The sequence below is a fragment of the Castor canadensis genome, chromosome 6 (assembly GCF_047511655.1).
Source record: "Castor canadensis chromosome 6, mCasCan1.hap1v2, whole genome shotgun sequence".
NCBI classification, from domain to species: domain Eukaryota; kingdom Metazoa; phylum Chordata; class Mammalia; order Rodentia; family Castoridae; genus Castor; species Castor canadensis.
Window position 1 is genome coordinate 128,801,315 of NC_133391.1, and position 22,438 is coordinate 128,823,752.

Here is a 22,438-nt window from a genome sequence, read left to right on the forward strand (position 1 = left end):
ATTATAGATTTTATCAGTATTATATATGGTGCTATCTTTCTTCCAAATTTGTTCCATAATTTCTCTCCTGTTTTATTAATGTAATAAGTCATTACATTAATATTTTAGCAATTGATTAAATTTAGAAGACTGGTTATGCATTTTGATTTTCTACATAAGCTTGCTTTGATTACATTATGTTTGTAGTAGCTTATAAGAAGAGATGTGATCATATGTTTTATTCTTTAGAATTTTAATGAATGGTAATCTTTATTTTATAACAAAAATCTATAAGGCTGTATTTAGTCTCAAATGATAATCTAAAATACATGTTACATTGAAATGGTGTGCTTCCATCTTTCAAATTCATTCTGACAATTTATTTAGCAAATATTTATTAAGAAAGTATGTTCTAGAAACTTAAAACACTAGTGTGATCTAGTCACATTTGATACTAACAATATTCAGGGTGGCAGGGAGAGAATTAATATGAAATAATGAATGAATGGTCATTAAAAGTCAGAGAGTTTAATAGATATATTTTAGGTCACAAGTTTAGGAACCCTAGAATCACTTCTGGAACCCAGGTCACGTATATCTCTGTTTAATGCACTTTCATGGCCTCTTGTGGCTCTTAGGTAATGAATCACCCTTCATTTCTCAGAGAAGATGACTAATGATCTGCTATAAGGAGGCTGTATCCTTTAAAGTTGTATTTCCTAAAGTAGTTAAAAGCTTTGTGTTGATCCATACAAAATCTGTATACTGGTCCCCACTGAGACCAGCTAAACAGTGAGTCAGCTAGTGATGGTTAGTGTTCAGCTGGAAAACATGAAATAAAAATGAGACTAACTGACACATATCAGAATAGAGCCTGAGACATAGGCGTCATTACCACCATGCTCTAACTAAAGGTGCTAACCAGACACAGACATCAATGCGGAATTCAATCAACATATCAATTGGTCTCCTCCTTTGACCTTCACCCCATTCTGTGTAGCAACAGGTAATGAAAGCAAACTTTAAGAAGCAATCTGGTTAGTTTCATTGGTTTGCAAAAAGCACTATATTCCTAGTCTGGGTGCAATGATTCTTGAAAACATTTACTAAACATTAGTGATATCGAAAGCCATCTTTTAAAAAAGTACTTCGGTATAATATCAGTGTTAACAATTCATTGCAAAACAGCACTGTGATTAAATGGTTCTTACAGCAGGTTTTAAAGCTGCATGCACATTGAATTGACTTGTCAGATTCCAGTTATTAAATACATTGGAATAATACTAGGAAAACTCTTATTTCCCTTTGAATAAATGCAGTTGACAATCATATTTTGGCCAGAATTACTATATGTCTTATTGTTCACTGCACCCTTGTTTTTATTTTTGCATGAACTTGGCTACATAATCTAAAACTTCTCATATTAAGAAAACTGCCAAGTGTCACAAATTCTTGCAATTCTGTTGCATATATGCACATCTTTGTTTTCTTATTGCAGATACTGCCAACTAGTATTTCTCCACTGAGATGTGAGCTTGTATCCAGATTATTTTCCATTTACTATTGGTCTTGATGTGTCAGGAAAGTTGCAAAGCTAGGTTTCCAGAAGAGACTCTGTTGCTGTCCTTTTCTCTTTCATATACTAAAATTGAGGGGGAATATGGTTCTGTCATGGATTATACTTTGTGGTTGACTATTCATATTTTAAGAATAGTGTAGGGTGAAGAATAGAGATGAAGAATAAAATAATCCTTGTTACAATGAGTTCTAGGTAGTAGGAGATTAAAGACAGAATAAAATGTGTTGGAAAATTTATTTATTTACAAATATTTCAGAGATATAAATGTTACACATTTTTCATTTAGATCAATGCCATTTTTAAGGGATTATGTATAAGGGAACTTCTACTTTATTTTTCTAGAGTGATAATATTCCAAATAGTTTATGCCAAGAAAAGGAATATGTTGTAAAGCAATGAGCATTACCTTCAGAGAAATACTTATTTCCTATTATGAATAAGTCACACAAAATGAAGGCAGAAATCAATACAACATAATGCAAAGTCATAGTCCCCTGTGAGGTAAAATATATGAATAGATAATTGTTCCATTCACATTATTATAAGGAATACAACAAGGAGATGCCAATTATTCACATTGCAACCCGGAAATAATACAAAAGTATGATCTTCTTTCCCAGAACAAACTTTCCCAGCACTAGGGCAAATCATTTTTATTTTCCAAGTCTACTGAAGTCAGCATCTGCTGTAAAGCTTATTCTCAGTGTTCCATAAGTTCAATAAGTTGTTGAGTCCTCTGAAGCAACTAACTAATGTCAGTTATTGGTAATAACTGTGTGGTTGGGCCATCTCCTCTCTGTGTTTTCAAGACCTTTTCATTTTCATCTTCTTATGCATTGGCCTTTTGTCAGAGTTCTTTTCTTGTTCCTTCTAAGTTTTGACTTTGACTCAGAATGAGATGGAAACCTTGAATAGGTTGTGGTAAGAAGAGTAAAATGGCCTGAGTTATATCTCCCAAGGATCAGACTCTGTCTGACATGTTGAAAACAGATGATAGAAGAGCAGATAGGATGCTATTTTTGTACTCTATCTGAGAGGTATCTGGTTTGGTAGAAGTAGATGGAAGGAAAGCAAGACTGGTTAAAGAAATAGTTAAGGTTTAGTTATATTTTGCTCATGGGTTGGATGTACTTGTAAAGTTGAACACTCTCTTCTCCCATACTCTTTATTTCCCCAACTTTATTTTCTCCACAGAACTTAAAATATTATAGAACATATCTGGTTTTTATTATCAATTATCTACTTCCAGAACAGCATTGATTTTGTTGTACATGTGCTTACTCTAGTATCTAGAACATGTAATAATTGAATTTATTAAATAAATTTTTATTTTAAATAAATCATCTTACAACTGATTAATGAAAGTGAAAGTCAACATGTCAATTCTAACTATAATTTCAATAGAGAAATATACATATTATATTTGATGTAGACAAATACAAGTGTACTATGTTTACTAAACTTTTTTGATAATTTAGCAATTTTAATGCCACAGGCATTAATTACCTGATTCATTTTCACAAAGTCTCTAATATTTATACTTGAAGTTCCAGAGCACAATGACAGAAAATAAGCTTCACTTTTTATGTTTTTAAAGTTTTATGTCTTTCTTTTCTTCTCTCTCCAATGGAAGTCTTATTAATGTATAATACAAACAAGTTTGTTTGACTGTCTCACAAACATGCAGGAGAAGGTGCTGCTGTCAGATTTTCTATAAACAGAACCTTATCACAACTTCCACATCTGTATCCTCCTGGGGCCAGAATGCATGCAGACCATGGGAATTTTCTACTAAAGGACTTCAAAGATTCCATGTGTCAAAAAGAGTTTACTTAGAATTCCTAGAACCATCTTGACTATAGAAATTTTGAAATTTTTTTTTGAAGAAAATTAGATCTTGTGAAAATTATATCACACCTTCCACATAACAATGAGAAAAGTATTCCTCATGCCTTGCATAATTCCTGGCTTTATTTCCTCTTGCCAGTAGTGGGTCGCTGTCTGGTCATTCTGATTGAATAAGCCACTCTTCACAGTTGCTGCACTTGCCTAGCTGTTCCCTTGATAATGGCCCCCCAACCCAGGTGACTGCATTTCTGGCTCTTCCATGTCAATCAGATCCCAGCATAAAGGTTAGTTGCTCAGAGAGGTCTTTCCTCATGACCTAACCTTCAGTCAGTCACCTGCTAGCTAGCACCTCCCTTATTTTAATTCACAACATAGCATGCCTCACTCTATCCTTCTTGGAGTGTTTGTTTTTATATTTACTATGTGCTTTTTCTTCATCATCACTACACTAAATACAGACAGCAGCATCCTTGGTTGTTTTTTTTCATGACTGTATGAAACATTTTCTGGCAGTTAGCTAGTGCTCAATAATTATTTATTCAACAAATAATGTAATCACTATTACTTCTTATATTTGCATTAATGATTGAAACCCATCATGGGTTTAAGAATATAGAAACCAACAAATACAGACTCTTCCAGACTCATAGGAGTTATTAATGAAGCAAAATAAAATGATCTGACTTTCATAGATCAAGTTAATATTTCCAGATGTTTTGATATCAGATTACACTGTGATAACCATATTAATCATGATAAGTTTATTAGTATGTCAACAATATGTATTTCCCATCACCAAGCAGACTTACTTTCTTGAATCTGAGAGAAGAAAGAAAATACTGATTTCTGGTTCCTCTTTATTTTTCCTTTCCAGGAAATATATTAGTCAAGTGTTTTAGATGAGTTACATTAGAATATTAAAAAATTAGCTTAATTTTGTTTCTTATCAGGAAAACAGATTAATTATGTTATTCAATGAATGATTTTGGAGTACCTACCATGAACCAGACTCTTATCTCATCAATGTTGGTTTCTAATGGGAGAGACAGATAACAAAGAGCTATTTGGTAGATTCTGTGTTCAATCTATTTGTTTGGTGCTATATCTTTACCACAATTTATTTAGTTATTGTTTCTTTTTTTACATAGGAAAGAAATTAATATCATATGAGTAATACAACATATGCAGACTCACACTAACCGTTACAGAGTTTGGATTTGAACACAAATATTTATTATTTCAAAGCCTACTGACTTTGTGCTTTATTACTCAGAAAAATAATATTCTATGAAAATTTAAGTTCTAACAAAGCTGAGTGATACAAAGCCTTAAAATAATTATAATTTATATAAAAATTAATTTCTCAAATAGAGATATTAGCTATATGTCTTGGTCATAGAAACTAAGTACACTATACATTACTGTAATATGTTATTTTAAATTTCTATAGAATGCAAGATAGCATATATTAAGCCTAACTAAAACATCACTCAGATAAAATTTTATCAGTTATTGCCAAAAGTTTTCTCATTAATACAGCACTAATCGTTTTAAATATTTAATATAGTGGACACAGGATTATGGTAAGCAGGGAAACCAAACTTTTAGTCAACCAATACTGCAGTACTAATTCTTCAGTTAGCTCAGTGTCTAATCTTTGGTAGACTATGGGATGCACCCCAGCCCTGGTCCAGGAATTTTGCTGTGTTGTGAATTCTGACTTGTGTTTTGAATATGGAATCCTTTGGCTGCAAATAGATATTTGTTATTTTAAGTGTCAAGTTTCCAGTAGAAAATCTAGTGTCTATGGTGATAGGAGTCATATAGTCCAAATTATTAGCATCACATTGAAGTGTTGAGAACAGCAGCTAAGAAGTGGGGCAGTTTTTGATTGTGTGACTAGGAATCAAATGGGCAGATTGATGCTTACAACTTTCAGCTTTCTTTCCATTCGAATCATCCGACAAGGTCTTTATACAATATTTATTCCTGAGTAACAGATACTTCTATGGCTGGCATTTTGTCTGGTTCAGGATCAGTTTGGTGGACGTGAATGTAGCTATATCTCTTTGGCATGTGAAAATGAGAATGATGTAAGCTCATAAAATAAGGGAATCTGTTTTTGTTAAAGTAGATTATGTGCAATTCAAAAGCAATCAACTATTATCAGCCAAAAATTGGTTAAAACAGCAGAAACTTAGTCAATTTTATATTTACTCAGTCATTTCAAAATTATTTATTCATTGTCTATAAGTACAAAATAGTCATGTTTAGATACAAAATGTTCTTATCCTCTGGAATCTCACAATTGAGATGTAGAAATGAGACATGCACAGTCACATTAAAAATTAACTGACAACTCAAGAGGCAGCATAGGCAGTCTGTGAGAAAGTGACATATGAACAGTATGAACAATAAATGATATGAGGTCATAAAAAGGATGGGTTGCGAAAGGCAGCACACAAAAACTTGGCAGTGCCTTTTGCTTGGCATTGACTTTTGCTTGGCATTGACTCGGCTAGAACTGAACACATAGAGTGTTTCTAGTTGGGAGATGTGGTGGTAAAAGGCATGCAAAATGGGATTGAATATGTGAAACTAGGAATTATTTTATCATCTTCCTGAAACAGTAGGAAATCACAAAAGTAGCCCCTGGCCACATTGGGACCTTGACTGTTAGACATTGGGACTTTATTCTGAGAAGAAGGAGGGGTCACTGAAGGCTTTCTGCAGGAGAGGCAGGACAAGAACAGCATGTTAGAATAGCCAAGCTTATAGAAATGTACAAACTTTCCTGAAAACAAGGAGAGAAGAAATAGGAAGAAGGTAGTGAGAACAGTGGTTCTTTAACTTTAGAGTGCTTAAGAATCCACTTAGGGTGCTTGTCAAAATTGCAGATTCCTGACTCTTACTCCAGAGATTCTGACTCAGTAAGTCTGAAGAGGGCCCATAATCTCCATCTTAACCAGGATCAATGTGATTCTGATGTAAGTGGTCTTCAGTGCACAATTTGAATAATACTAAATTAAAAGAATGTCACCATAATCCAGCGTGAAGTGGTGAAGGTTTGTAGTATGATTTTGAAAGTAATAGTAAAAAGGAAGTAATGGCTGTTACAAAAGAAATTGATAAGATCTAGATATGTTTGGGTACAAGAAACCAAAGGAAAATATATCAAAATGCTTATTTTTCCACATCATAGATTTAACTAATCCTCAATCAAGACTCCTGGATTCCTTTTATCATTAGCTTTTGAAACTGGATATAGAATTTTCAATTATCCAAATCTTTCTCATTTAGCTAAGAGGCCAACTCTAGGGAATACATTGAAGATTGTCTGTAGTTATGGTTGTTCTATGTCCTGAATTTGGGGAAATAATTCTAATTTAAAATAATCTTTTCTAGTTGCTAGACTTCTCTCTGACTATGAACTGCAGTTATTGGTTTGAATAATATAACTACTGGACTCATAGAGGGGAAAATATGCAATTTTGAAACTTACTCTAAGTGAGTAGTTTCCAAGAAAAAGAAAATTCTTGACAGAGTTACTGTTAAGGTTTAGTTTATATCATTAAGCCATCAGGAATGGTACAGATGGAAGAAGGTATTAAGAAAATTAAGTTTTCAGAAAATTTTAATAATTGTCAGAGGAAGTATTTTAGTCTCAGATTGATGCAAATTTTGAGTCATGGTGCACTCACTAGTTTTTATCAAATAGTAACCAATAATCAAGAGCAAATTTTCCAAAATAAACCCATCTTTAAAATTTTTTGTACTTTTTCATGTTTCATACACTGCATGTGTGAACAATTTGCCTTTTCAGTTAATAGCATCTGAGTGTTTTTATGGATTTTCTTCATAGTTAAAGTAAAGTATGATATGGTATTACAAACTAGAAATGTTTCTTTCCTATGGATATTGCCTAAAATTATGAAAATTACAAAGTCCTTAATACCACTAACATAAGGAAAAGGGCAAAGCAATTCAAATACCTTAAAGAGTTAAATATTGTGTATAGATCAGTTTCAGTTACATGTAGATAATGTTTCTTTGTATTTTCAAAGGATGCTTGGTAAGAAAGAGGAAGGGCTTTTACCTTTTGAAAGGGATGAGGGAAGTCAAATAGAGACAGAAGAATGGGCACTTGGGAGAAGCTTCAGTTAAGAGGAAAAGGGAGTAGCAAGGGAAGGCTGGGTAAAAGCACTTCATGCTGAGCTACTGTGAGCTATGGACTGAGGAGCTCTTTCTTTAGGGCGAACTACAGCAATCAGAACTATGCCCTTGAGTTCAGACATGCTCTCATCCCCTTGGTCTCTGCTGGGGCTGACATTGAGGATGTTGAAATCATGTTCTGGTACATTGACTTTCACTTTTTGCCCAAACACAAGGAGTATTTCCTCATAGAGTTAAGGTTATAAAAGGTGGTTTGCTGGTGATAGAGTTGGTCATCTAGTATTTTTTATTCATTATTCATCAGTGATCAGCAAACTGATTCTATAAAGATATAGCTAGCAGGTATTTTAGACATTGAGCACTATACTGTTTCAGTAACAGCTACTCAGCTTTGTCATTGTTACATGGAAGTACTACTGTAGTATTTCTATTGTGGATTAATAAACTGGCTTAGAACACTAACATCTTTCCCTAGTTTAAGAAGCTAGTTTCTTTTCCTAGCAAAAACATTTCCAGATTAAAATTAGATAGGAGCCTAACCCAATAGTAGATCTGCTAAATTCTTTAACAACAACAACAAAAAAATGTAAAAGGCTTTGGAGGTGCATGGGGGCTAGAAACTGGGTTCCAGTATTTTCTTTAATTTATTTTACTTATTTTTTATTATTATGCTGGGTGGGGGTACATTGTGGTATTTACAAAAGTTCTTACAATACACAAAATATTTCATACTTGAGTTCACCCCCTCCACCATTTTCCTTTATCCCTCCTCCCTCCATTACTGGAATAGTTTCAACAGGTATCAGTGTTCTTTTAATTGTAGCCAGTGAGTTCAGATGTCTTTTCCTCATCAATAAAGTAGGAATAATAATACCTTCCTCATAAAATGACCATGCCATAGCATAAGTGAAATGCCCATTGCAGCAACATCTGATATATACTAGATTCTTGGAAAACATTCATTTTCTTCCTTTTCCTCCATATGTCAGAAAACATGTATAGAGCAGAAATAAAAGCAGAAACAAAGAAGAGAAGAGAGCAGAATTAGTTTCAATTTTAAATTAAAGACACACTACCTACTAAAATACTCATTGCGGGCTTAAAGACACAATCTACAACAATTTGAACACAGCTAATAATTTTTAAGAGCTCTAGAAGGAACTGGAGATCATAACATTAGTGGTAGAGGGGGTGAATTCAAGTATGATATATTTGTAAGACCCTTTGTAAATGCCACAAGGTACCCCAACCCAGTACAAAAATAAAGGAAAAAAAATAAGATTCTGAACAATTTGAAGAAAAATGAAATAGTCTCAGGAAAACAAATTTATACTATGTAGAATCTAGACCTAAAAATCAGTAATAATAATATGATTGTAAAAGGGGAACTGTTGGGGAGAAACAACTGGAGAGGAGAAATGGGAACAGAGAGGGTGATTGGGATGAATAAAGTTGAAGTCATTATATGTATATATGAAAATAACATAATGAAACCCATTAAAAACTGTTAAAGGGGTGGGAAGAAGAAAGGAAGTTTAAGAAAGAGTAATAGAGTGTATGAAATTGATCAAAATATTCATATATGGAAAAATCACAATGAAATTCCTTTGCACAATGAATTTGTACTAATAATTTTTTTTTAAATTATTACTTATGGTATTGTTATGACCACTTACTATGGCACAGTGGTTCTCTGTTCAATTAATTTCCTAAGTTTTGAATAGATAGATAAGAGCTGCACATATATTATATATAAAACAATGTATTTACATATATTATTTATGTAACGGATACTGTGCTGAGTGTTTTTATCTATTAGTTAATCCTGACAGCGACTTTGCAAAGTTGGTTCTAATATAATCCTCATTGATGAAAAACCTGACACAGAGGTTAATGTAATCCATCTGCTGTAAGACATCCAGAAAACCACAAGAGCTGAAACTGAAGCTCATAGAATTTCTGTGTACTACACTTTCTCGTAAGAACCATGACACATGCCATAGTTTTTAAACAAAAAAATAATACTTAACTGCAGTGAGACTGACTACTAGTTCACCAATTTTGACTAAATAGACTTATGGTGTATGGGTTATTTGACTAACGTCAAAGAACTGGGTCAATTAGTCCAATCTGTGATTCATAACTGGTCAGTAATTCCATATCTTTGAACCTGAAAGAGGCCACTTCCAAATAAATCTAGATCTATATTTGGCATACTCCACAAAGCATGCTAAACAATTTAATGTGTTCAAAAGATGAGCTACTCTTGTTTATGCATGAAGAAAATATGCTGTTTTCTATGCACTAAGCCAGGAGGGAAATTACTCAGCCTTAGCAATATTAGACCATGGATCTTCTGTTTTAGTTTTAATGGTAGTGTCATGCATAGGCAAATAATGGTTCATATCCTTCTCTCTTCTCCAAACACTGTGTCAAAACTACATTGATTAGAATAAATGAAATCTTGTATCATTGTGTCAAGCCTGTAAGAACATAGAGTAAGCAAGAAAAATAAAAACATGAAAAACTAACATCTCAGAGAGTTTACCTAGAATTGTAAGCTCTCAATACCTTTCCTCCCCTGAAGTTTTCATTTCCTTCTATTCCATTCACAAGTTACAGGAGAAACTACGAATTCCTTTGAAATAAACATGTCATTCCCTAATGTTTTTTAAAAAGTAAAACAGGTCCCGTCTGGGAGTGGGGAGGACAGGGTAAATGGAGAGGGTGAAGGAGGGCAAATATGCTGGATATATTTTGTATACATGTATGAAACTAGAACAATGAAATCTTTTTTAAATTGTTCTAAGAAACAGGAGGGGCAACAAGGGAGAATGATAGAGGGGGTGAATCTGGTTAAGATATATTGTAAGCACTTACATAAATGTAGCAATGAATCCCCCAGTACAATTAATATATGCTAATAACAAATAAAAATAAAAACAGTGAAAAATGCACTGTTTCATTAAAAATTCTGCATTCACAAATAAAGTGAATAACTAGGCTATAATCCAATTTGATTTGTGAGTGTGTCCCAGGTACTGATCCTATTTCTTGAGGACAGATGAAGAAATTAGTCTTCCCTCAATGCCAGGAGCCTCCTTAAGGTCTTGTTTATTTCAGATCTTAGGGGAGAATTTGGTACCACTGAAAAGTAATATTTGTCATCACTTCAGAAAAGCCATTTGATTTAATGTGTCAGACTTTTTCATCTTTCAATTGAGAACACCTATAGCTACATTAGAATTGAACTTAGTGGTCTTAGACAATTATCCAAAAATATTCACAGACTTCTTAGAGGCTAATGAATTTAAACTTGAGTAGCCAATCCTAGAATGGCTTTGTTTCTGCAAAGAGACAATGAGTCTCTCTTTTTCCTTTCTATTTAAGTTTTTTAGTTTGGGCACCTAGAGTTCATGTCAATGTTCCATATTTCATAGACATCTCATTCACGGAGGAAGAAGGAAACAAAAAGAAAATACCTGGCTTATTTCATTTAATATGTATATTGTATAGCATAGTATTTACATCAAATCTGAAGTAAAGATAGACCTGGGTTTACAATGATAATCTCATTTAGTAATAAAAATAACAGCAATAACAGCAGCAAAAAGTCTTATCGAGTGCAGGAAATGGATTGGTTTATTTAATCCTTACAAAATCCTTTCATGTATATTTATACGTTGCTAATGTATCTTACATATGAGGAATCTAACTCAGCAAAGTTAAAAAATTAAACTTGCCCAAAATCATACAACTTTCAGGAAATCAAATTAGTTTTGTCTTATACTCAGTCCCATCTTCTCAAAGAGAGCATTTCAATTTATTCCCAAGAAAATTGACAAGGTGCTGGTATACAAGTCATACTAACAGAGGAACAGCTGTGGGGCTGGAGAGAGGCAAACAAACAGGTCACCACCAATCTGAAATATGAGCTCTGGAACAGGAAGTTTGAATTGCATCACTAGCTTTGCAGGGTTGTGTGTCCTTAGACAAGGTATTCAGTGTCTTTATCTGTATAATGGGGATAGTAAGACATTTTCTTCCTTCCTTCCCTTCCTTCCTTCTTTCCCTCCCTTCCCTCCTTCTCTCACCTCCTTCCTTTCTTTCTTTTTGCTTTCTTTCTCTTTCTTTCTTCCTTCCTTCCTTTTTTCCTTCTCTCTCTCTCTCTCTCTCTCTCTCTTTCTCTCTCTCTCTCTTTCTCTCTCTCTCTTTCTTTCTTTCTTTAAGACAGGGTCTTACTACATAGTTCAGGATGTCCTGGAACTTGATAAGTCACCCAGGTTGGCCTAGAACTTGAAATTCTCCTGCTTCAGCCTCCTGAGTACTGAGATTATAGGTATGTACCATCATGTCTGGTTGTAATAAATTAATTCTTGAAAAACAAAATGACTATCTCATAGAAAACTCAGTAAATATTAGTTATCTTTACAATGTAGGAACCCTGCCCTGTCTCACATCTTTTACCCCATACAGCAGTTAGATAGTAAGTGTCTCATTCAAAAATTTATTTGGATGTTTTTACACATTAGAACAATTTGATGAGCCTGATATGATATTTAGGAAGTAGAAATTTTTCTCTCGAAGGCTAGATATGATGGCTTAAGCCTGCAATCTGAGCTACTTGGGAGGCAGAGATCAGGGGGATGGGCTTTGAGACCAACTCATGCAAAAAGTTCATGAGACCCCATCTCAGTCAGTGGCTGTGAACTTGTCATCCCATCATGGGCAAGAACAAACAGGAAGGGTGAGGTCCAGGCTGGCCCCGGGCATAGAGTGGGACCCTATCTCAAAACCAGCCAGTGCTCAAAGGGCTGGGGCATGGCTCAAATGGTAGAGCACTTGCCTAGCAAGTGCAAGGTCCTGAGTTCAACCTCCAGTATAAAAAAAAAAAAAAGAAAAAAACAAACAAACTCTGTCACTATCAATCTTCCATCTTTAGCTTAATTTTTTTCTCTTCTCTGCCAACTCTACTTCTTGACTATTTCCTGATACTTAAGCAACTAACCTGAGTTATTGTTAGTTGTTAATAATTCCTGTTGTGATATTTGCTCAGATAAATTTTAAATAATAAGGAATATTATATTTGAATGGAAGACATTTGAGAAATTAAATCACATTCTGATCTAAGAAAGATACCTAATGGAAATCCAGAGAATGGAGGGGCTAATAGGTAGGAATATATGCATCCTACAATTTGAGAAGTCACAACCAAACATGGACTAGGTTCATCTTGCATTTGAGAGCTACATATATTACCACAAAACCTTTTTATCTTAATTCAGTATTAATTTAAAAACTAAACTTTGAGCAGAATGTGATTGCTATTTTAAAGAAGTCCCTAATTATTTTTACTTGGGAGTTCTATCCATATTCTTTACATTTTTTATGTTACAATCATTTGAAAAGTTTTCTCAGTGGCTTCATTTGGTGAGATTATAAATATGGTATGTTTACAAATGGCTTGCAGCTTTCTCTTCTAAAGATAAAATATTCAGCTCCACACTGTGTGCTTTTTCTTCCTGTTCACCTCAGTTTTATCTGTTCTGTTGGTGATATTGTGGGTTCCCTGTCCTTTGAAAATTTTATTGCCCTTAAAGTTTTTATTATATAATACCTAACATATGCAAAAGAGCTTGAAACATATATGTATTTATGGAGCATGTAATTTATGAGCTGCAAAGTTGCCAGTTCATATCTCCACCTATGAGAGCCTTTCTTTCCCTATTCACCATCTTTTCCTTCCCTGTTCACCAAGTAACAATCATCTGAAATTTGGTGAATTGTATAACCTTTCAATTTTTAAACACTTTGTAAAACCACATACATATAGATTCTCTAAAACTGTGCTATTTAAGTTTGGCCCACAGACCTGTATTGTCAACTTCCCCTGGGAGCGTTGTAGAAATACTGAACTCCAGCCTTGCCCCAGAACTACTGAATTGGAATCTGTTTTAACAAGAAACCCTGTTGATTTGTATGTGCATTATTGGGCTTTTTCGCTGACATACAATTCCCTTTTTACTCACATCTCTGATTACTAACTGGACTGATCATTTTTTTTTCTTGTGCTTAATTACCATTCTACTTTCCTCTTCTGTGGAAATACATGCCTTTTTATGTATTTTAACCACCTTGTGATTTTTTTAGTGACATATAAGCACACTTAATTATTTTGAAATGGCCTTTTGCAAATTACATGCTTTACAATATTTTCACCCAGTTTATAACTTGTTCTACCACTTTCTTGAACATTTTTGATGAATAGAAATTCTAAATGTTAATACAGTTTGGTTTGTTGATCTTTTGCCATTTCTGTTTTTTATATGTTTTAGAAACTAAATCCTCCCTGTGTGACTATTACAATACCCTTCTAATAATATCAGTGGGTGGGTAGTTCCATACAGAGGTAGAGAGCTAAAATAATATTGGCTGAAATGTTAAACCACCCATCAACTGATAGTATTAAATTACCCATCCATTGACATTTCACTTTCAAAAGCTCTATTTTTAATTTCTCCCCTTTATCCTTCAGGCAAGATCACAGGTTATGGATTCAGGATGGCCAGGACTCAAGTCCAGGCTAAACAATGATCTGGCCTTATGGCATTAGATAAGTAACTGCCCCTATAAGCTTCAGGTTCTTCCTTTGAAAAGGGAGTTACTGCTACAACTCTTCTATTTTAAGAAACTCATAACAATATGAAACTTTAATGGAAGCTTTTAAAAGTGAGAAATAATATTTCAGATTTACATTTTCTTACATGAATAAAAATTCATACATATTGCATCTCAAAGAGTTAAGATTCAATTTTATTCATATTTTGTTGAAATGGTTAAGAATCTTTAGATTTTTGGTCTTTGGTAGTTGGGCCTAATTTCAGAGTAACAATTGTATTCTTGTTACCTCTTTTGTGTCTTTGAGACTAAGAGTGACATTTTAAGGCATACTGCTCTTTTTTAAAACAAAATTAAATTATCAACCAGGAGAAGTTAAACATCTCTTAAAAGTCAGCTTTTAAGAGCATTTGACAGATGGACATTTAGTACCTGAATAATTATCCTTCAGGTCTCATGAATCATTTTGAAAATCTGTGACATCTTCCCAGGGATATGATAATGCCCACTCATTGTAAGTGCATCACAGCTGCACAACTGGCCGTGATTTTGCAGTCATTTCAATGATAAAACAATATACAACCTCAAGTAGTTTTATCTTGTTGCTTTACAAGAATAGTCTTTACAAGTTTGCCTTACAAAATGTAATCATTTTCCCAGAAAAAGAAAATATTTTCATCACTAATAGTGAATCTCAAACATACTTTCATTGTTCCCCCTACACACAGAGGAATTTGTCTCTTCAATGAGTGCAATCTTTTGAGGATGTTTTAAGAAAATATGAAGTCTAAATTTAAATTTAAAATGCAACAATGTGTAGCTATATGAACGTAATTACAAAAGCCAAAGTCCTTACTGTGGCCAAAGTAGACCTCCTTGATCTGTCTATCCTCATTTCCAAACAGCCTCCACCTTACTTCATCCCAAACACAGTTGTTCCACTATCTCTCAGCCATAATCATAACAATGCTGGTGTCTTTGCACATGCTTTGCCTATTGTCTGGAATGCTGGCTTATTCTCTTACTTCCTTAAGGGTTCTACTTATCAGAAAAGTTCTCACTGGTCACCCTATATAAAATAGCACACCTGACATCAGGCTCTAACTTCTTCATTTGCTTCATAGCACTTAGGCCCATCTGACATATTTATAAATGAGTTTGAGTGTTTGTTCTACCTCCTCCATCAAAACCAGAGAGCAGGACATTATTCTCTACTTTATTGACTCTGCATCTCCAATTCTTAATGTTTGGCACATATTAAGATTAAGTATTTAATTAGCCAAATGCATGCATGAATGTTCAGACAATCAGGTGTTTTCCATGTAGAGTCAGGGTCACACTGGCTACACTAAATATCTCCAGAGGGGCAAGCATAATTCTTTCAGCCTCTTTTGAAAGAGACTGAAATTTTTGAAATTTTAAAATGTGAAGAAAATAGTGTCTGAAAAGTGTTTGGCAGAATGTCAAAAGTCAATAAATGCAATAAACTTACTTTTTTCCTTTTCCCTTTTTCTCCTGCCACAAGAAAATGTTGGCTTTTGTCAAGTTTATGGTGATTCCTTAAATCTGTACATTACAGTTCACCCTCCCCCCACCATCTTCTCAGGGATAACACAAGGTACTTTTCTTTCCTCCTGTCATGTCCTTGATTTCCCCCACTGTGTAAGAAGTGATTCTTGATTGGACTTTGGCGTACTTGCCTAGCTGTCCTTCTCAAAGATTTATATAAACTTCTACTTTCTGAATATCCAATGCTCCACTGCTTCTCTCCTGCTTTTGCTTGTACCAGTCTCTGTCCAGAATGCACACATACACAGTCATGTTCATGTGTTTATGCACAATGAGAGAAGCCAGTTTCAACTTATACTTGAAGTCTTGGCTTCAGCTGAGCTGCTACTCTCTGTGTGAAGACTCATCAAGTATTAAGAATTGCACTTTCCTCCTTGTTGTGTTTGGGATATGAAATGTCCCCCTAAAGGCTCATGTGTGTGTTGAAGGTTTGGTCCTCAATGCAACATTCAGAGGTGGGACTTTGGTAATTGATTGGATCATGAGGACTCTGAATAAATAGATTAACCCATTGATGGATTCATAATTTGATCACATTATGGGGAGGTGGTAGGAACTAGAAGGTGGGGCCTAGCTGGAGGAAGTGAGACACTAGGGGCATGCTCTCAAAAAGTGTATCTTTCTCTTGGCCCTTTCTGTGACTCTCTCTCTCCCTGATTCCCCACTGCCATGAGGCAAGTACCTGTACCCCACCAGGGACTTTCCACAAAGATGCTCTGCTTCAACACAGGCTCAGATACAATGGGCCAAGCAACTAGGGACTGAAACCTCTCAAAACATGAGCCAAAAGAAATCCTTCCTCCCTAGAGTTATTTTCTCAGGCATTTTGTCACAGTCAAGAAAACTAACTAGCTCACTTTTTCTTTGTTTGTATAGCAGATAGTTCCTATCCAGGTCAATATATACCCCTCCAAGTTATAGTTGGTTATTTACTTATTTTCCCTATAACACCCAAAGCTCTATGTGGACAGTAAATTTTGGTGTGTGTTCACAAATGTAATACCAAAGTCTTCATGAGAATTGGCACATAGTATATATGCAGTGTTTCTTAACTTGAACTGACAAGAGGAGTAGTGCCATTTAAAAAAATTACAAAATTGGCTTCTGGTGATATTGAACCAGCAACCAGTTTGAGATTAACAAACTAATGCAAATTTAATAAAATTCTAGTAAAAAACAAATATATTTAAGGGCAATGTTTTTTAGCTTAGCATAAATTTCATGTTGCTATTTATTTTGTATTAGAGAAAAATTACAGAAAATGACCAAATATATTAGAAAGAATGAATAGAAACTTTAGTACTAGTATTTATGATAGTGGTGATATTAACAATATAATATGTGTATCAATTTTCATGATTTTAAGAGCCATTAACATCTCAAGGAAATACTGTATACATGTTTTCACTCAACGTTGAGGACCTGGATGACACCTAAAGCTGAATACCCTTGGATATTTCTAACTAGACAATAGTTCGGCTTTGTGTAGTGTAACATCTAATGATGGATATTTGCAATGTTAAGCTTACTGACATCATAATAGCATGTGCGTTAGAGTATATATGTGTATGAGATTACATGTGTATGAGTATACATGTGTGTATGAGTATACATGCGTGTATGAGTATACATAATATGCATGCAAAATAAAAGTCTAATTTAGATCTTCTTCCCATTGCCAAGATAGACATGAGCCCTTAGTTATTGCAACCTACCATTTAATTCTGTGTTCTAAGTAAATATAGTGCTTGCTTTCTGCTAGCTTTTAATTGACATCTTTCTGTTAGAATACCCCATCATTATTGACAGGAATGATCTCCCTTGTTTTGCCCAACAGCACATTGAGTGATTGATTTTGTCATTAAGGCAGATATGAAAGGTATTGGCAGAAGAGTGTGATAATATAAAATCTCCAGCTCATGGTAACTTCTTCCTTACTTAAATTTGTTAAGGAAAAAGGCATTGATCATTTACCAAATTTTTCACTTTTTAAACATATGTGCTGATGATAAGTAGTGATAGCTTTGAAGGATGCCACATATTAAGTACAAAACTCACAAAAATCTTTCCAGTTGTAAAACTCTTAAGATATATCAGCAATCAGTGGGGAGAAATGGATAACTTATTTGACAAATAAGCAGAGAATGGATCCATTGATTATTTTACATTTTTGTGACTTTAACTATAAATAGGAAATCCCTAGACTAGTGAAGCTAGGTTTTAAATGGAAGGCTTGGAGTGCTTAACTTTCAGCAGTATAAATTTTCTTTTAACAGGGAGGCAATCAGATTAATTGATAAAATGCAAATTTTCATGAGAGCTGGGATTTTAAGCTGGTTTTGCCTGAAGTATTTGGTGCACATGTACAAGTCAACTAATAGCACCTACTGCGTTTTTTTGCAACCATGTGAGGAGGAAGCAGGGCTCTATCAGTAGTTATTGACATACAAAACTACCCAAGAGGTTTTCTGTTGTCAAGAATACTGATGTCTGAGTCCTCTCCCCAATATACTGATTTCAATGGTCCTTCACTTTTACTCAGAGTCACAATCACTTGGCAAACTCAGCAAAAGCATAAAGCCCCAAGTCCTATTCTGCTTTAAAGAGCCTGTGCCTATGTGTTATAAATTGGCTCTCCAGCTGATTCTGATAGCATCAAATTTTGTAATCACTGGTGTAAAGTTCAACATCAAATGTTTATAAAGCTTCACAGGTGATGTTCCCTAGGTGCAGCCAATGCTGGTAACTACTGAGTAAAGTGACATTAAGAATTCTTCCAGGATTGGCAGGAATCATCAACATTGTAATTTTTTGTTGTTTGGTAGTACTGGAGTTTTGAACTTGAGGCCTCTTTTTTGCTACCAATTGAACCATGTCCTCAGCCCTTTTTAACCTTAATTATTTTTTGGGTAGGTTCTCACATTTTTTGCCAGGGCCAGCATTGCACAGCTGAGATCAAGAGATGTGTCATACCTGGCTTGTTTGTTGAGATGGGGTCTTGCTAACTTTTTACTAGGGTTGGCCTCAAACCAAGATCCTTCCAATCTCTCCCTCTTTATTAGCTGCAATTACAGGCAAGAACCACCTCAACCCACATTTCTACCAAGTATTTATTGTGTATAAATCATTGTGCCAAGTATTATGTTATAAATAACACAGAATTCTGTGAGGTGAGTAATAAGAGTACTACTTTATATGTAAGAGACAGGTAGGTCAAATACTTTGGTTGAGGTCATATGAGTAGGAAATAGTGGATTGGGAATCAAGCTGTCACCTCAGTTGCCACACAATAATTATTATGACCACTAATCTTCTGCAATTATGAGAAATTAAAAATTCTACATGTTGGAAGCATGTTAAATGATTTTGTTCTATTTTAAAGTGTTCCTAACATAACTATATGTTTAAGACAAAGCAAATTATATTTTTAAAAAATTGATTGGGAGTATGGATAAAAGAAAGTGCTCATGAATTAAAAAGAAGGAACAAACTGACAGCAAGAAGCAGGTTAGATATGAATTATTCTGTTTAATCTAGAAGAAGGATCATAAATTCTTTGCACTATAAGTATTTGAGAAGTTAGGAGTTTCAGGCAGAATTATTTTGCAATGGTTTCAGTGAGGAAGAAGGTGACAAGCATTTTGGAGGCAAGAAGAAATGTGTAGACTTCTTTGAAATGGTTCCAAAAGACAATGAGTTAAGGGAATGAAAAACAGTTTCAGCTACAGAACACTTCCTTTGCTTTCATGTCTGGGAAGATATTGGCTGAATGCCCACTAAGGCATAGAAAATACTTTGGCCACTTGTGGTAGTCACACTTGTGTCTGCCTTAATCAAGCACAAGTTCAGTCCTGCACGGGGAAGTGGTGCTTAGGAGACATTTGCCTTATTCCTCTCGAGACAGCCTTTCTCAGATTTTGTGCATGGGTAACACAACATATGAGCAGAGTGTCTGTGCCAAAATGTTGAAGCAAAGGGCATTTCCAGTCATACATAGCATGAAAAGATACTGAAAGTCTTCTTGAACAGTATTAAACTTAACTGCTGCCACTTAAAGAAAAGGTCAAATGCACATTTCATTGACTGTTCTTACTCATAAGCAAAGTGAGCATTTATCTTCATTGACGTTATTTTCCCAATGGCGTCTAAACGTTCACTGGGTGGTGAGCGTTGGATTTTTAGCACTCTGGAAAGTCTGAGACATGGTTTCTCATTCTAACACTTTAGTATCCATCACATGATATGCATAAAATGTACACATTCAATTCTGTTAAGACTGTGTGCAGAGAGTAGTCAATGTGCTATTGTGAGCCCTAAATATAGCATATGTCAAATGATAGATAGTACTATGGTGACTTTCACAAGACAAATTCTAGAAATATCTTAGCTGTAAGAGGCATTTAATCTTTAAGTAGTATGGTAATATTAAAAAGGTGCAGAAAAATGTCCATATGCTGCTCCTAAATTCTCTTGGCTTCCTAAAATATTTGATATCATAGGAAAATACTAATTAATGGAAGATAAAAGTTGAATTTGGATCATAGGTTCGAATGTGACTAGCTTCTATGGAATAATAATGGTACAACATGTTTTAAAATGCTTCAGTAATAGAGCTGTGTTTTGCTAGAAGTGGCAGAAAGGCAAATTGCAAACAGGCTCTGATGGTAGCAACTGCTGAAGATAACCACAGGTTTGTCATGGCAAAGATGCTCCAAGCTTACCTGTGACCAGGGAGCTCAGCTGTGGCTCTATAATTAAGGTCAAGCTCGTCTTGATTTCCAGCTAGGACCACTCCCCAGGTCCAAGCTACTAGCAGGAGGAATATCTTCAAGAGGAACATTGGGCATTCTCTCTGCTATGGGAAAGATCCACACAATATTTCATCCTATGTCAGGCAAAGAGACTTGAATTAATCAGATCCAATTTCTAAGCACCACGCAGACACACCATTCCAGGCAACTTTGCCAGGTCACATCCCTTATCTTTGGAAACCTCAGCATGGGCTCATTGTCAACAATCTCTGAAAACCGGCCCGGAATCACCAAACTCCATTTCTCCAGGAGGACGGAGGGGAGGGAAGCGGGGGTGAAGAGCAAACCTCAGGGGCAGTGAGGAGCAGTAGGGGAGGGAGGCGCGGGCACCGAGAGGGAAAGGATCCTGAATACAGGTCTGACTCCTGACTGGCTGGAGTGGTTTTGGAGAAAGTCAGAGCTGGGGCTCGCCAGTCGGGAGCTGTCCAACTTTTCAGCAGCTCTGACATCAGGGCTCGGGCACCCTGGACCCAGAAGGCGGCTACCGCTGGCCGGGGTTGCTTGTTGCAGCTCGAGCTGCTGACAGTTGGTAACCTCTCTGCTGGCGCCCAGAGGAAGGAAGGGAAGAAGAAAGGGAGGAAGGAGGGACCGACCTTTGGCGCGCCCTAGTCTTGGTGATTTGGGGAGCACAGGAGCGCGTCTCTGCCACTATCACTGTGTAAGGAGCCCTGTCGCGTTTGGTGATCGCTCCAGCTGGCAGAGCCCCCTCTCGGTAGCCTCGAGCCTCCGGTGCCTTCAAGTAGGAAGCTGAGCCCAGCCCTGCTCGCCTCCAGACGCGGCAGCAGCAGCAGCATCGGGGAGGCACTCGGGCCAGCGTGGTGAACCCCGGCCCGGCAGCAGGGCGCGGAGCCACCAGCCAAGATAGGATGGAGGCAGAGGGCAGCAGCGTGCCAGCCCGGGCGGGCAGCGGCGAGGGCAGCGACGGCGACAGTGGGGCCACGCTCAAAGCCCCCAAGCATCTCTGGAGGCACGAGCAGCACCATCAGTACCCGCTCCGGCAGCCCCAGTTCCGCCTCTTGCATTCCCACCACCACCTGCCCCCGCCACCGCCGCCCTCGCCCCAGCCCCAGCTGCAGCCTCCGCCGCCGCCCCCGCTGCCGCCACCCCCGCCGCCACCCGGGACTGCCCGTGGCCGCTACGCCTCGAGCGGGGCCACCGGCCGCGTCCGGCATCGCGGCTACTCGGACACTGAGCGCTACCTGTACTGCCGCGCCATGGACCGCACCTCCTACGCTGTGGAGACCGGCCACCGGCCCGGCCTGAAGAAATCCAGGATGTCCTGGCCCTCGTCGTTCCAGGGACTCAGGCGGTGAGTGGAGAGAGCCCCCTCCCCCATCCGGGCAAAGGGTCACCTCCCCCTTCTCAGATTCTGCTAGTTGGTCTATAGGGTCACATTCTATTCTGGAAACTGGGAGGAGGGCGAGTAGGGGCGTGTCTGTCCTTACTTGACAGAATAAGATTCAGGTGTGTGAATAGACCTCGAAAGTAAGGTATACTTGTTCTTGGGATTGTGTGTGTGCATGTATGTGTGCGCACACGCGTGTGTGTGTGCATGTGTGTGTTTGCTACCCAGTTTCTGTGCCACGCATCCTCCTCCTCCCCACTCACTTCCATCCCACCCTGGCAGTGAGATTTAACAACCAAATCAGTTGCTCCGGGTGGAGGAGGAGGGAGGGTGAAGGTAGGACGGGGGTTCTGGTCCCAAAAGCAACCGGTAATTTGTCCACTCACCCCAGAATGAGAAGGGGGTTGGCTGGCAGACCTGACTGAAGAGGGCACAGGGAGAGGACAAGACAGCTTGGTCCCAGGATGGCAGCTAAAAGCTTGAGAATAAGTCGAGTGTCTCTTTGTCAAGTCAGGA

The 22,438-nt window shown here is 36.8% G+C and overlaps 1 protein-coding gene and 1 long non-coding RNA gene across 9 annotated transcripts in view; one reads left to right on the top strand and one right to left on the bottom strand.

The window, feature by feature from the left end:
- The window catches only part of Pde4d (phosphodiesterase 4D), a 1,369,518-nt gene that overhangs the window by 557,986 nt on the left and 789,094 nt on the right, over positions 1 to 22,438 (top strand). The window contains exon 1 of one of the 7 annotated variants that reach the window (XM_020178768.2): positions 20,920 to 21,886. The exons of the other annotated variants lie outside the window; for them this stretch is intronic. Within the exon in view, the coding sequence (XP_020034357.2) occupies positions 21,444 to 21,886 (443 nt within the window). The 5' untranslated portion in view covers positions 20,920 to 21,443. Of the gene's footprint in view, positions 1 to 20,919; positions 21,887 to 22,438 lie in introns of those variants that run through there. 7 annotated transcript variants of the gene reach the window in all.
- LOC141424197 (uncharacterized) lies at positions 1,508 to 21,901 on the bottom strand. Of its 2 annotated transcripts, none has more exons than XR_012449166.1 (3): positions 21,777 to 21,901; positions 20,488 to 20,621; positions 1,508 to 2,599 (listed from the first exon to the last, which is right to left on the bottom strand). It is a non-coding gene; the product is annotated as an uncharacterized lncRNA (long non-coding RNA). The 2 variants fall into 2 exon arrangements; XR_012449165.1 differs by lacking the exon at positions 1,508 to 2,599 and adding an exon at positions 5,035 to 8,555.